This window comes from Malaclemys terrapin, chromosome 3, assembly GCF_027887155.1.
Source record: "Malaclemys terrapin pileata isolate rMalTer1 chromosome 3, rMalTer1.hap1, whole genome shotgun sequence".
NCBI lineage: Eukaryota > Metazoa > Chordata > Testudines > Emydidae > Malaclemys > Malaclemys terrapin.
In genome coordinates, this window is record NC_071507.1 from 151,110,019 (window position 1) to 151,122,604 (window position 12,586).

The 12,586-nt window shown below is 47.6% G+C and overlaps 1 protein-coding gene across 1 annotated transcript; it reads left to right on the forward strand.

Moving 5' to 3' along the window:
* The first annotated feature begins 491 nt into the window (after positions 1 to 491).
* Positions 492 to 5,044, forward strand: EEF1A1 (eukaryotic translation elongation factor 1 alpha 1). The gene is made up of 8 exons (XM_054023136.1): positions 492 to 595; positions 1,398 to 1,587; positions 2,408 to 2,587; positions 2,696 to 2,992; positions 3,223 to 3,373; positions 3,626 to 3,882; positions 4,076 to 4,310; positions 4,644 to 5,044. The coding sequence occupies exons 2-8, from the start codon at positions 1,444 to 1,446 to the stop codon at positions 4,766 to 4,768; spliced, it is 1,389 nt and encodes a 462-aa protein (XP_053879111.1). The 5' UTR covers positions 492 to 595; positions 1,398 to 1,443; the 3' UTR covers positions 4,769 to 5,044.
* The last annotated feature ends 7,542 nt before the right edge of the window (positions 5,045 to 12,586 follow it).

The following is a 12,586-nucleotide window of genomic DNA, read 5'->3' on the forward strand; positions in this document are numbered from 1 at the left end:
AGAGATGCAGAGCGGCTGGGGGGCTGGCTGTAGGGGGAGGGACAGGTCCATGGGGCAGGGGGCCACACAGGGGGTGCGGCTGTATGGGGGAGGGGAAGGGTGTGGGGGATGGGCAAGGGGCAGTGTATGGGGAGCGGATGGGAGGGGCAGAGAGCTCTAGTTCTCGCCGCCCGGCGGTGACTCTGCCGCTGCCCCCGGCGGCCGGGGGTGGAGCGAGTGAGCCACGCTCAGCGCCGAGCGGGTGGAGAGGCTCTGCCGCGATTCAGGCGAAGGCCGGAGTCCGGCCTCTGGGCAGGCGGGGCCGTCACCAAACTCCCCGAGGGGAGACGCAGCGGTGCAGCGCAGGGATTGCCCCTCCTGCGGCCGGTAGCGGGGCTGCGACGAGCAGCACCGCCCCCCGTTTCGGGGCGAGCACAGCACTTTGTCCCCGCTCCCTGCCGGGCCCGACGCTAGGGGCGGTGGGAGCGGCGGGGAGGAGCGAGTGGAACGCTGGGGCGGTGACGTGTCCCGCACGCCCCGCCCCCGCGCAGGATATATAAGCGCAGCGGCTCACGTTGTCGGTCTTTTTCGCAACGGGTTTGCCGACGCCTCGCAGGTAAGCGCTGGCCGCGTGGCGCAGGCCTGGTGGGGGAGGGGCGGGCCGGGCCGGGCCCATGTGGCTGGAACAGTCGGGCCCGAGGGTCAGGGTGGCTGAGTGCGGCCCCGCGCGGGGAAGCTGCGGTGCGTGCGGGGGTCCGGGGCTGGTGATGGAGAAGGGACGCGCGGGGGGAGGGGGGGCGCGCCCCGGTGGCCCCCCGTGGGTGGGGGAGGAGGAAAGAGGGCCCCACAAAATGGCGACGTGTCCCCCGCACTACCCCTCGTTTGCGGGGTCTGGGCCCCAGGGAGGGGAGTGGCTGCTACATGCGGGGCCCTGGAATCCCCATCTGGATTCTCTCCCCCCGGCCTGGTGGTGCGGGACGGCCAGCGGCGCGGGAAGGGTTGGGTGGGGAGTAGGGGCCGCTCCCATTCCCCGCCGCCCGCTCAGCGAAGATGGCCGCTTCCTTTCCCTCCCCTCCTCCGCGAGCTCCACAAAATGGAGGACGCGGCGGCCGGGCGGAGTGTTAGCTACACAAAGGAGCCGCGCCCCGCCTCCGGGCCTGGCCCCGGCTCTGCGCGCCCCGGCCGCATGGCAGCGCCTCGAGCCCGCGGGCAGCTCGGGGGAATGAGCCGGCGGGGGGGGGGGGGGGGGGCAGCGCTTCTGGCGTGTGGAGCCCCCCCGCGGTGGGCGGAGCCGTGGCCCTAGAGTACCGCCCGGGCCTGCTCACGGCCTCGAGGCCGCCCCGCCCTAGGCCGGGCGCCTCCCCCCGTTAGCGAGGATCTGGCCCGGGATCATCCCTGACACTTTTTCTCCTCCGTAGGTGTTGATTTTGTACCGAAAGAGCCGGACGCCGCGAGCCACCCATCATGGGCAAGGAGAAAACCCACATCAACATCGTCGTCATCGGCCATGTCGACTCCGGCAAGTCCACCACCACCGGGCACCTCATCTACAAGTGCGGGGGCATCGACAAGAGGACCATCGAGAAGTTCGAGAAGGAAGCTGCGGAGGTACCGAAGATTTAATTAGCCCAGTAGCCTGTTAAGTGCAAAATGGAGGCTCTGAGAGCAGCCTGGGTTGGTGAAATAGCACCATGCTCGTTACTTAAGCAGCGCTTTTCAACTACTCTGCAGACAGTAGCTCTACACCCATCTGTCAGGACAGGGAGAAAATACCTGATTTATCCAGTGACTTCAGCAACAGCAGGGATTTTCAGAGTTCCCAGCTTCAGGCTGGGTGTTCAATCAGACAGGCAATGCTAAACAGTTCTGTGTAAGCAACTGCTGCATTCAGTCTTTTTCTCTAAAGGTAGAGGAATACATGGCTCTTCCTATATCCAGTTGAAAAACATTTGTTACTGTATGTGCCTGCTCCATATGTTCATTGGTGTACTTTTGTTTCTATGTAGTAGAAGAGACTGCATCTCAAAAGATACATTGAGTGACAACATTATACTAGCTATAGAAACAGTCTGTGGGTGAATAGCACATACTCTAAATGTGGAAGAGATTACAGTGGTATGAAAACAAGAACTTGCAGTGGACACTTGATATGAGGGCTTGTCTTTGCAAGGTCTAACTCTAAAAGATCGGTTGTCTATAATTAACAGACTGAAGGCTAAAGTGTCATAGGTTAAATAACTGAGAAAAGAGATGGAATCTCTCACCAGTTGTGCCAAGTGTGTTCAAACCAAAGCTGTATTGGCATTACAGAAAACTAGTGGCAAAAGATGCCTTGTACTATATTAGAAATTTTCTCTGTTCACTGCATACAAATTAGTTGGCTTTCTAAATGACAGTTTAAAACAATGTTACACTTTTTTTTTTGTAGATGGGCAAAGGTTCCTTCAAATATGCCTGGGTTTTGGACAAGCTGAAGGCTGAGCGTGAGCGTGGTATCACAATTGATATTTCTTTGTGGAAATTTGAAACAAGCAAGTACTATGTCACCATCATTGATGCTCCTGGACACAGAGATTTCATCAAAAACATGATTACTGGCACCTCCCAAGTATGTAAACACTATGAATTCAGTTGAGGGTTTTAGTATTTTCTGATTTAGATTTTTTTTTTTTTTTGCATAGACCATAAATAATATAACTTATCTTTTTCCCCAAAGGCTGACTGTGCTGTCCTTATTGTTGCTGCTGGTGTTGGTGAGTTTGAAGCTGGTATCTCCAAGAATGGGCAGACTCGTGAACATGCCCTTCTGGCCTACACACTGGGTGTAAAACAGCTGATTGTTGGTGTGAACAAGATGGATTCCACTGAGCCACCGTACAGCCAGAAGAGATATGAAGAAATTGTCAAAGAAGTCAGCACTTACATTAAGAAAATTGGCTACAATCCAGACACTGTAGCTTTTGTACCAATTTCTGGTTGGAACGGAGACAATATGTTGGAGCCTAGCTCTAATGTAAGTTTGTTTACCTTGTATATTAGAATTAAGTTGGAGGGACAGCCAGGGTGAATCTTCAGGGTTAAGAAACAATGCATTTGAATGGAGTTTATATCTGTTTAAAACTCTGATCAAGATCATGTTTCACAAATTACCTAAAGATATCAAGGATTAAATGTATTTGTTCTTCCTATTTCTACATTCCAGTATTTCTAAATACAAGTTACATTTGTGCTGCTTTTTGTTAGATGCCCTGGTTTAAGGGATGGAAGGTTACCCGTAAGGATGGCAATGCCAGTGGAACTACCCTGCTAGAAGCTTTGGATAGTATACTGCCACCAACTCGTCCAACTGACAAGCCACTGCGTTTGCCTCTGCAAGATGTCTACAAAATTGGTGGTAAGTATTTTCTGTGAAGAATAGTTATGTAACTTTTCCTCCAGTAGTAAGCTTTTTAAAATACAACAATCTGTCAGATTGATAGGCTGTCACTAGCTCTTTAAAAAGCAGAAATTGCAACACTTGTCAGAATGTTTTTTATTCTTTAGCAGGAGAATGTGTTTTTGTGAAGTGTCCTACCTGTTTGTATAAGACCATAGTTAAATTGGAAGGAGTAAGCATCCTAGAGTTGCTTTTTTCTTTTCTTTTCAGGTATTGGTACTGTTCCAGTTGGTCGTGTGGAAACTGGCATCCTGAAGCCAGGCATGGTGGTAACATTTGCCCCTGTCAATGTAACAACTGAAGTAAAATCTGTTGAGATGCATCATGAGGCTTTGAGTGAAGCTCTGCCTGGTGACAATGTTGGCTTCAATGTCAAGAACGTGTCTGTGAAAGATGTTCGCCGTGGTAATGTTGCTGGTGACAGCAAGAATGACCCCCCAATGGAAGCTGCTGGCTTCACTGCCCAGGTACTTTTCAGAATCACTTGAAGATGTTTGAAACTTAGTTATGGATTGATGCAAATATTGGCTGGTCATCTTTTTTGAATTGAATATTTTGAAGTTCATCTCTAGAAGATAAAGTACTCCTGGTTTTTTAAACAGCTTAATCCAACAAATAACCATCAGTTATGCTTGAAAAGTTACTGTTTTTTCCTTACAGGTCATCATCCTGAACCACCCAGGCCAAATTAGTGCTGGTTATGCCCCTGTGCTGGATTGCCACACTGCTCACATTGCTTGCAAATTTGCTGAACTGAAAGAGAAAATTGATCGTCGTTCTGGTAAGAAATTGGAAGATGGTCCTAAATTCCTGAAATCTGGAGATGCTGCCATCGTTGACATGGTCCCAGGCAAACCCATGTGTGTTGAGAGCTTCTCGGACTACCCTCCTCTGGGTAAGTGGTCCACTAAAATAACTACTTGTAAATTCACGGCATGTTAGTGCCATGCTCTTTTAGAAATCTTAGTTGTTTCGTGGGTGACATCCACTTACTTTGAGGTGTCATTGAAACTTTTAAGCTTGCTATAAGATTTTGCCCAGTGCTCCATAACCCTTTTAAAATGGGTGGAGGCCAAATTCCATTTTACATTCAGATACCTGCAGTTTCAGTTTTATATTTTTACTTCCTGACATACCCTGTGTGGTGGTGCTGTGCAGAGGTTGCCTCATTCAGGGTGTGAATCTGTATACTCACATACAAAATTATAAAATGTCATTTTGTTTCCAGGTCGTTTTGCTGTGCGTGACATGAGACAGACTGTTGCTGTTGGTGTCATCAAGGCAGTTGATAAGAAAGCTGCTGGAGCTGGCAAGGTCACAAAGTCCGCCCAGAAGGCTCAGAAGGCTAAATGAAAATTCTGTACATCAGCTGCCACCTCAGTCTTAATCGGTGGAAGAACGGTCTCAGAACTGTTTGTCTCAATTGGCCATTTAAGTTTAATAGTAAAAGACTGGTTAATGATTACAATGCATCGTAAAAGCTTCAGAAGGAAAGGAATGTTTGTGGACCATTTGTTTCGTGGCAGTTTAAGTTATTAGTTTTTAAACCAGTAAATTTTTTAATGGAAACAACTTGACCAAAAATCTGTCACAAAATTTGAGACCATTAAAAACAAAGTTTAATGCTAAGTTTGTGTGTTCTTTGGATTAATGTTGACTCTATAGGAAAGCTATATCCAATTTATTAGAGTAAAATTCAAATATTTTGTTTGCTTGAGTTAAAGGTGAACTGCAAAGCAGAAATAAAAATTGAGTCTCTGCTGAATGTCCCTTCACAGTATAGTGGGATTCAGCTTCAAATTTTTTATCCATGTCCTTAAACACTTCCTCATTGACTGACTGAAGATCTGTTACATTACTGCATCCAATTTGTCCAGTGTATTGCAGAGTGGTGCATTCTACAATGCATTCAGTAAAGACTTCTTTTTTTAAACTGAGGAAGGTGGGATGGACAGTAACTTCAAAGGGTAAACTTGTTTTCTTTGTCAAGTACAGCTAGATTAGTTGGGACATCTTGCACACACTTGATGAGCTCAATTTCCACTTTGTTTTCTAGTTGTCCATAACTTAAATGGATAGGTGTGTAAACAGTACACCCATGCATTTACTTAATAGTTTGAATTCAGTGTATTCCAGATGACTCGCATAGTTAAGTTTACTGCAGCTTTCAGACTTATCTAAATTGTTGCTGAAATCAACCTGTGTAAATGACAGATTTTAAATCTAAGTAACTGTTTAATTGTTGAATTTCCAAGAAATACTATTCCAATTGCTAGAATATTTTTTAATTTTAGTACCATAGATTGGCACACTTGGAATCTAGAGCAAAAGACAGTCATGGAGGTTGCCTTGAAAGCTATGAGCCTGTTTCACATCTCAGGTGACACTAGTCAAATTCTATTCAAATAAAGTTATTTAAGTTAGTTACACTTAACATACTGAAGTTTGACATAAAAGCACTGAAAACCACTACTTACAAAATCTTACTCAGGAGTAAATTTGGAGAATAGAACTAGTATTTAGTTTTAAACCAAGTAACCTACTTAAATAAGGTTAGGCCTACTGGGCCTTGGAAGTCTTCAACAAAGCTTGAGAGAACTGATTTTCTGTCTGTTTGAATTGAATATTAGAATGCCAAAGAAACCAAATTTAAACCTGGGGAAGAACTTCATTGATGTCAATGGACTTGTTTACATAAGGTCTGAATCTGGCCCAGTTCTGTTTAAAAGCTTTCCTGATCCCATCACAGTACTAACTCTTAACTAGTAGCTGTATAATCCATTACCAGCCCCCCCCCTTCTGTATGAAATACAAACTGATACCAAAGAGTCCTGTGACACCTTAGCAACTAACAGATGTATTGGAGCATAGACAAAGTGGGTATTCACCCACAAAAGCTTAACTGGCAACGACATTCAAGTTACAATTAGTTTGGCAAGGGCCAGAGTACCTGTAAAGCAGATGCATCACTCAGTACTGAAGTTAATCAAAAGGTTTCAGTTGCACAATGATGCAAAATTACTATATCAATCTTTTACATACATTCTTTCCACAGCCTCTGCAAACAAGGTAGCAAAGATTATTAAACTTTGGCTGCATGGTTAGTATTGCTAAAAGATTGGCACCAACTTTGTAGTCAGTTCTGTATTTTCATCTGCAACATACCTTTTTCCTTCACTTACGGCCCACTGCAGCTAGTGAAAGGCTAGTGTATTTCTGTACGGACTTCATTTTCCCCACCCATCCCTCAGTTAATCAAATTGTTACAAAAACAATTAGTTTCATACCTTAAGATACATTTCCTGGATAATACCAAGCTATTCATACCTTTTTGTCTTAAGCCATCCCTTCTGGCCAACCTCAGTTATGTTTCCACGTAGTCTTTAATCCAATAAACCAATTCACTAGTGGTGGGGAGGGGGACCTTTGACATACATTGCAGAGGTGAGGAATCTTTTATTTCTTCCTCCTTCAGGAAGATAGTATTTTAAAAGGAATAATGAAAGTTTAAATTTTCAGTGTTGACTTAGGTTTATGTATTGCTAATAGCTGAAAGATAATTTTAACACATGTAAAATTCTAGATTGTGTATACGTGTCCCATAAGCTGTTGCAATATTTAAAAAGATAATGCTGTGCAAATTCTGGCTAAAATAAAACTTTTCTGAATTGTTCTCCAACCATGACACTTTAGGAATTGTAACTAATTTGATAAAAGAAAAATACTGATGCTGGTAGAAATAGGATCCTGTTCAATTAGAATGAAAAGCCTAGTAAAACCACCACAGCTTGAGTGTACTTTCTTTAAAGTATGTCTTAGTAGACTTCTGAGGGAAGATCTTGATATGAATTTATAATATGAATATGCAACTAGCCTTTAGGGAGTAGCTGCTGGTTTTTGCATTGATACCACTTTAGGACAAAATACAGATACAATATGTCACTCTGTTGTCCGGTCACCTTTCTCTGTTGAAAGCTTAGTTTCCACCAAGCCTTTACAAACCTTGCTCTCTAGTGGCTTGGAAACGAGTTTGTAGGAAGGAGGTGATTCAACATCAAAAGTTTCTAGAGGCAAAAAGACTGCCAAGAGATTTAGCTTATAGCGTAGCAGTTGCTGGCAGATTAAATGTGGCTAGCTGATGAACAACTGGCAGAGAAGGAGGGCAGAAAGATGGATGCTTGCTGTGGAACCTTTTATTTATTCATTTTTTGGATGCTATTTTCACATGATCTGTAAATTCTGAAATAAAAGTCATTTCCCTCAAATAGAAAGAATGCTGCAGCATGAAAGAAATGCAGGGAGGAGAATTCAGACCTAAAACCTAGCTGACCAGAGACTCGAATGAGAAAAGACCTGACAAGCTAAAAACTGGCAAAAATAAATCCCAAAGTTGGTTAAATGTTAATTGTTTGGGGTTTTTTGTGTATGGGTGGGGAGAGAAACTTCAGAACAATTTTAGGTCAAAAGGCAAGAGCCTAGTAACATTTTTGTGTGTATTGTCTGAATTCTCCAAACTCTAACTGTAGGCCCTTCTGCCTGTGTTGCTAAAATGCCACCTTTGATTATTAAAAACAATTTACAGTTTAACTTTTCACCATTTATGCTGGGACTTTATTTTTGAGTACTTTCAGATTTGGCAGTGTAACTAGGCTAGTTTTGCTTTCTGGTTTTTATGATCTAATACACTACTGTGGGGGACACTTAAAAATCTAAGAACATATGTAAAAGCATCTCAGATTTTAGAAGCAAAATTTTGGGCTTAAGACTACTTTAGTCAACCTAATAAATTCCATAGGTGAGAACTGCATCTGATCTCTGATTCTTTATTTCCCAGGATGTGTTCTTCCCAGCTGTCATGCTGTCCTTAATATAAATAACTTAATATTCAAATTATCCCTCAGTATTTGAGATTTGTTAGTGTGCAATGCTTTGATAATCCTACTTGAATGGTAAACATTATTACAATAGCCCAGGGGTCGACAACCTTTCAGAAGTGGTGTGCCGAGTCTTCATTTATTACCTCTAATTTAAGGTTTCGTGTGCCAGTACTACATTTTAACGTTTTTTAGAAGGTCTCTATAAGTCTATAAACTATTGTTGTATGTAAAGTAAACAAGTTTTTTAAAATGTTTAAGAAGCTTCATTTAAATTTAAAATTCGGACCTTAACACTTTAGTGCAGTGGATCTTAACCAGGGGTGCATGCACCCCCTGGGGCAGGGCCGGTGCAAGGATATTTTGTGCCCGAGGTGAAACTTCCACCTTCTCTCCCCCTCCCCACCTCCGCCCACATCGGTTCATTGAGGGGCAAATACCAACGAGCCTTTATAGACCCCAGGGGTGAGCCATGCCCAGGGGCTGCTCCCCAGACCAGGTTCCCCCCTCCCCACCCCATGAACTCCCCTGGAGGGTGGACAGCACCCCCGCGAGACCTTCCCACCCTGCCCCAAGTCCATTCACTGGCTTTGCCGGGCTTGGGCCGCTGCAGCAGCTCGGCAGGGAGAAGCCGCCTTTCAGAAGCACCAGAGAGCCAGAGTGTCCCACTTGCGGCAGCAGTGAGCCCCAGCCATGGCGGAGCCTGCGCAGTGCAGGGGGGCAGCAGCCCTGCAAAGGCTGCGGCCTGGCGCCATCCCCCACCCCCACCCCCGGAGGCTCCTGCAGGCTGCAACAGATGCATGCGGGCACCAGCCCCCATGCGCCCCCCGGCTCCCTTCTCGCCTAGGGTTACCATATTTCAACAATCAAAAGAGAGGATGGGGGGGAGGGGGAGAGCCCCCACCCCCATCCACTCCTTCCCACTCCCTGACTGCCCCCTCAGAACCCCCAACTCTCCCCTGATCCTTGTCCCCTGACTGACCCCTCCTCGGACCCCTGCCCCTAGCTGCCCCTCAGAACCCCACCTCCTACCTAAGCCTCCCTGTTCCTTGTCCCCTGACTGCCCCCTCCTGAGACCCCCCACCCTAACTGCCCCCAGGACTGTACCCCCCTACCTGTCCCCTGACTGCCCCGAGCCTTATCCACCCCTCCACCCCCAGACAGACCCCCAGGACTCCCATGCCCCATCCAACCACTCCCCGCCCTCTGACAGGATCCCCAGAACTTTCGACCCTTCCAATCCTCCCCCTGCTCCCTGACTGCCCCCCAGGACTCCCCTTACCATGCCCATGCCGGTCAGATGCTGGCAGAGCGCTGAGGCAGCAGGAGGGGGGGGAGCTCCAGGAGGGGCAGCGGCAGCTCACGCTCCCAGGAGCCGCAGAACCCAAGCGTAGTGAGGGGAGTACGCCTGCTGCCAGTCTGGGGTCCCGGCCCTGCTCAGCCTCCTGCCGGCCTGGGCTGAGCAGGGCCGGCGGCCGGGACCCTGGCTGACAGCTGCATGCCAGGCAAAATCAGCTTGCGTGCCGCCTTTGGCATGCGTGCCGTAGGGTGCTGATCCCTGCAATAGCCTATGGGGAAAGTAGTAGAAGCCCCCTATCAGATTTATTTTAAATTGGAATGGTCAGAGTCGTAAATAACTCTTGGATACTGACCTACAAAGAGTGAAATTAGAGATGAAGTTAGGAGACCTAGGATCTCTCTAATTTCTGTTGCACATCCGAGATGTCTAGTTTTTAATAGATAAACTTATAAACATGTAAATATTTTTTTTAAATCCCCAAAGCTATGCATCAGGTATTGTGTTTAACCTCAGGCTGGTGCTTCCCTAACTACCATAACCCTATGAAACAGTTTTAACTAATGTGGGCATGAAGCACCAAAAAATGGGAAAACAGGTCATTGTTAGAAAACTTGTGAGTGGGTTGCTGATCTGGTAAGGGTGCTTTAAATTTCTCTCCACTTATGGCAGGCAACTAGCAATTATCTTTGTTAGGGCTTGACTGCGAGCTGACTTGCAGCTATTTAACTGAAGGTGTTATTTGAAACAGATTTTAGTGACAGGCTAAAGTAAGTGGTTTAAACTGAAAGTTTAGTTTAATACAATTAGGAACAAGTCTGTTAAATGGCCAGTCCATGCCGCTTCCCGCAGCTCCCATTGGCCAGGAACAGTGAACAGGCTGTTGGTGGCCCTACCTGAGGATGGTCAATGTAAACAAACTGTCTCGCAGCCTGCCAGCGGATTACCCTGACAGGCCGCAGATTGCCCACCACTGTTATAGACGAAGGCTCAGATTAACTTTTTCCCAATATAGTTCTTACAGCAGAGGTTTTCTAACTATGGGGCAGAGGGGGCTCAGCACAATGTTCAGGGTGGGAAGGGGTGATGCCAGGCGGCTGGGGGCAGGCTCACCACCTCTACCTCAACTCACCTCAGCGGTAGAGGTGGTGCTGTGGGTCAGTGTCAACATCCACCATGGCCATGCTGATTTTCACTCCTGGCAGCTTCTGCATCTAGTACTGGCTTTGCCCCTAGGGACCATCGCTCATGTGCCTATCTCCACCCTCAAATCGTGAGGGGGGGAGGGATGGGTATGGCGGGGGGGGGGGGGGGGACAACCAAAAATTGTAACTCAAACGGGGGGGGGAGAGAGGGCTCGGCTCAAAAAGTTTGAAAGTGGCTGCCTTACGATAATAGGCTAGGTCACAGGATAAGCTCGCAAGTGTAAGATCCAAGGAAGATTGAGGGGAGATGTAATCTTTCCAGAGACCAGGTAACCTTTTTGCTGATGGGCTTGGCCATTGGCTGAGCATATAAATGTGTCACCTTTTGCTGATGGATGGTAAATGAGGAAAGTTATATTCTTCGGCTATCCCTTCGTACAAGGATGATATCTGCCAAGGAGTTCATTGGTGGGGTTTTAGGTGGCTGAGGAGCCCAAGTGGTGCCCTGCAGATTTTTCCCACAGACATGATAGGTGTAATCTTGGAGGTGACATAGTTGTTGGCTGGACTGTTGTGGCCTTTCTTTCCCTCTTTGTCGCTTCTCTGTCGCCTGAGCATGTCTGTTCTCCTCAAAGTGAGAGGGTGGAAGCATTAACATGAGCACGAACGTTGGCGCCTTTTCTCCATCCAGTTAATTAAAAAGTCATTTTGCTGGGAAAGGTGACATCTGGTTTTCTCAGAACCTCCCCGTCCTAAGCTGGACGTGTGCGTGGAATGTTAACTGGGTGAGTAGCATATTAAATGCTACTTGTGAGGCAGCCTGAGGCTGTGGCACAGCTCCCTGCCCCCTCAGCTAAGCATTAGCCCTGCTTTCCCTTTGGCTTGTGTTCTGGGCTGCTGAATAGAAGCAGCCCCTGTGAAGCTGGGCCTACATACCTGCAGGCAGCCAAGAGGCTGTAAGGATGACAAACTTTGCATAGGGGGGAGACAAGCCGCTTTGTCTGAGGAGACGTTATAGGAGGAGCGAGACTAAGAAAAAGCTTGTCTTGAAGCCTCAGTGCTTCAGATGACTGATTGAAGCCCAGGGGCCCATCCATTACAACTGCCCTTCTACAGCAGGGTTCACATTAAACGTAAGTTCAGACACAGCACAGAGCCATTTCCCCATTGGCAAGACTGCCCTGGCAGGGGATGGACACACACGTAATATATAAGGGAGGAGTCAAATGCAGGGCACAGAAACTGATCTCAGTCCTAGAAAGAGAAACTCACTCCAAACAAGCACAGCTCTGAATGGTGGCAAAAGGCTGGAGCCCTGCGAAAGGGCGGGGTGAGATACGGTTCTGCTTCCTTGAGCACAAAGCTGGCACCGTTTTCCATGTCTCATTGTGTGTGTCTATGCTGCGGGCTGCTTCTCATCCCTTCATTTGCTCCCTCACTTGCCTCTCACACCTAAACGAGGGCTGTGACACTTGCCTCCACCACGCAGGCAGATTAAGGTTTCCTGGGGCCCTGGGCCAGGGTGGGGCTGCCCCCTTTCCACCCCTTCTGCCTGCAGCCTCACCCACAGCCCCACCCCTTTCTGCCCCTTCCCTCTGGCTCGACCCTGTTCCACACAGGGTTCCCCCCCCATTGCACCTCCAACCCCTTTTGCTCCTTTCTGTGCCTCTCGCCCCCCCCCTCTCCTCGCAGCCCAAAGACTGGAAAAGCTCTGTCCCCATGCCATGGCCCCAGGCTGCAGCAGGGACTGAGAGCGCTGCGAGTCCCAGGGCTGCAGTGGGGAGCCGGGGTCTTCCCCTGACATCCCCCGACCCATGCTTCTGTGGGGAACCAGGGTCAGGGCGCTGGGGCTTCT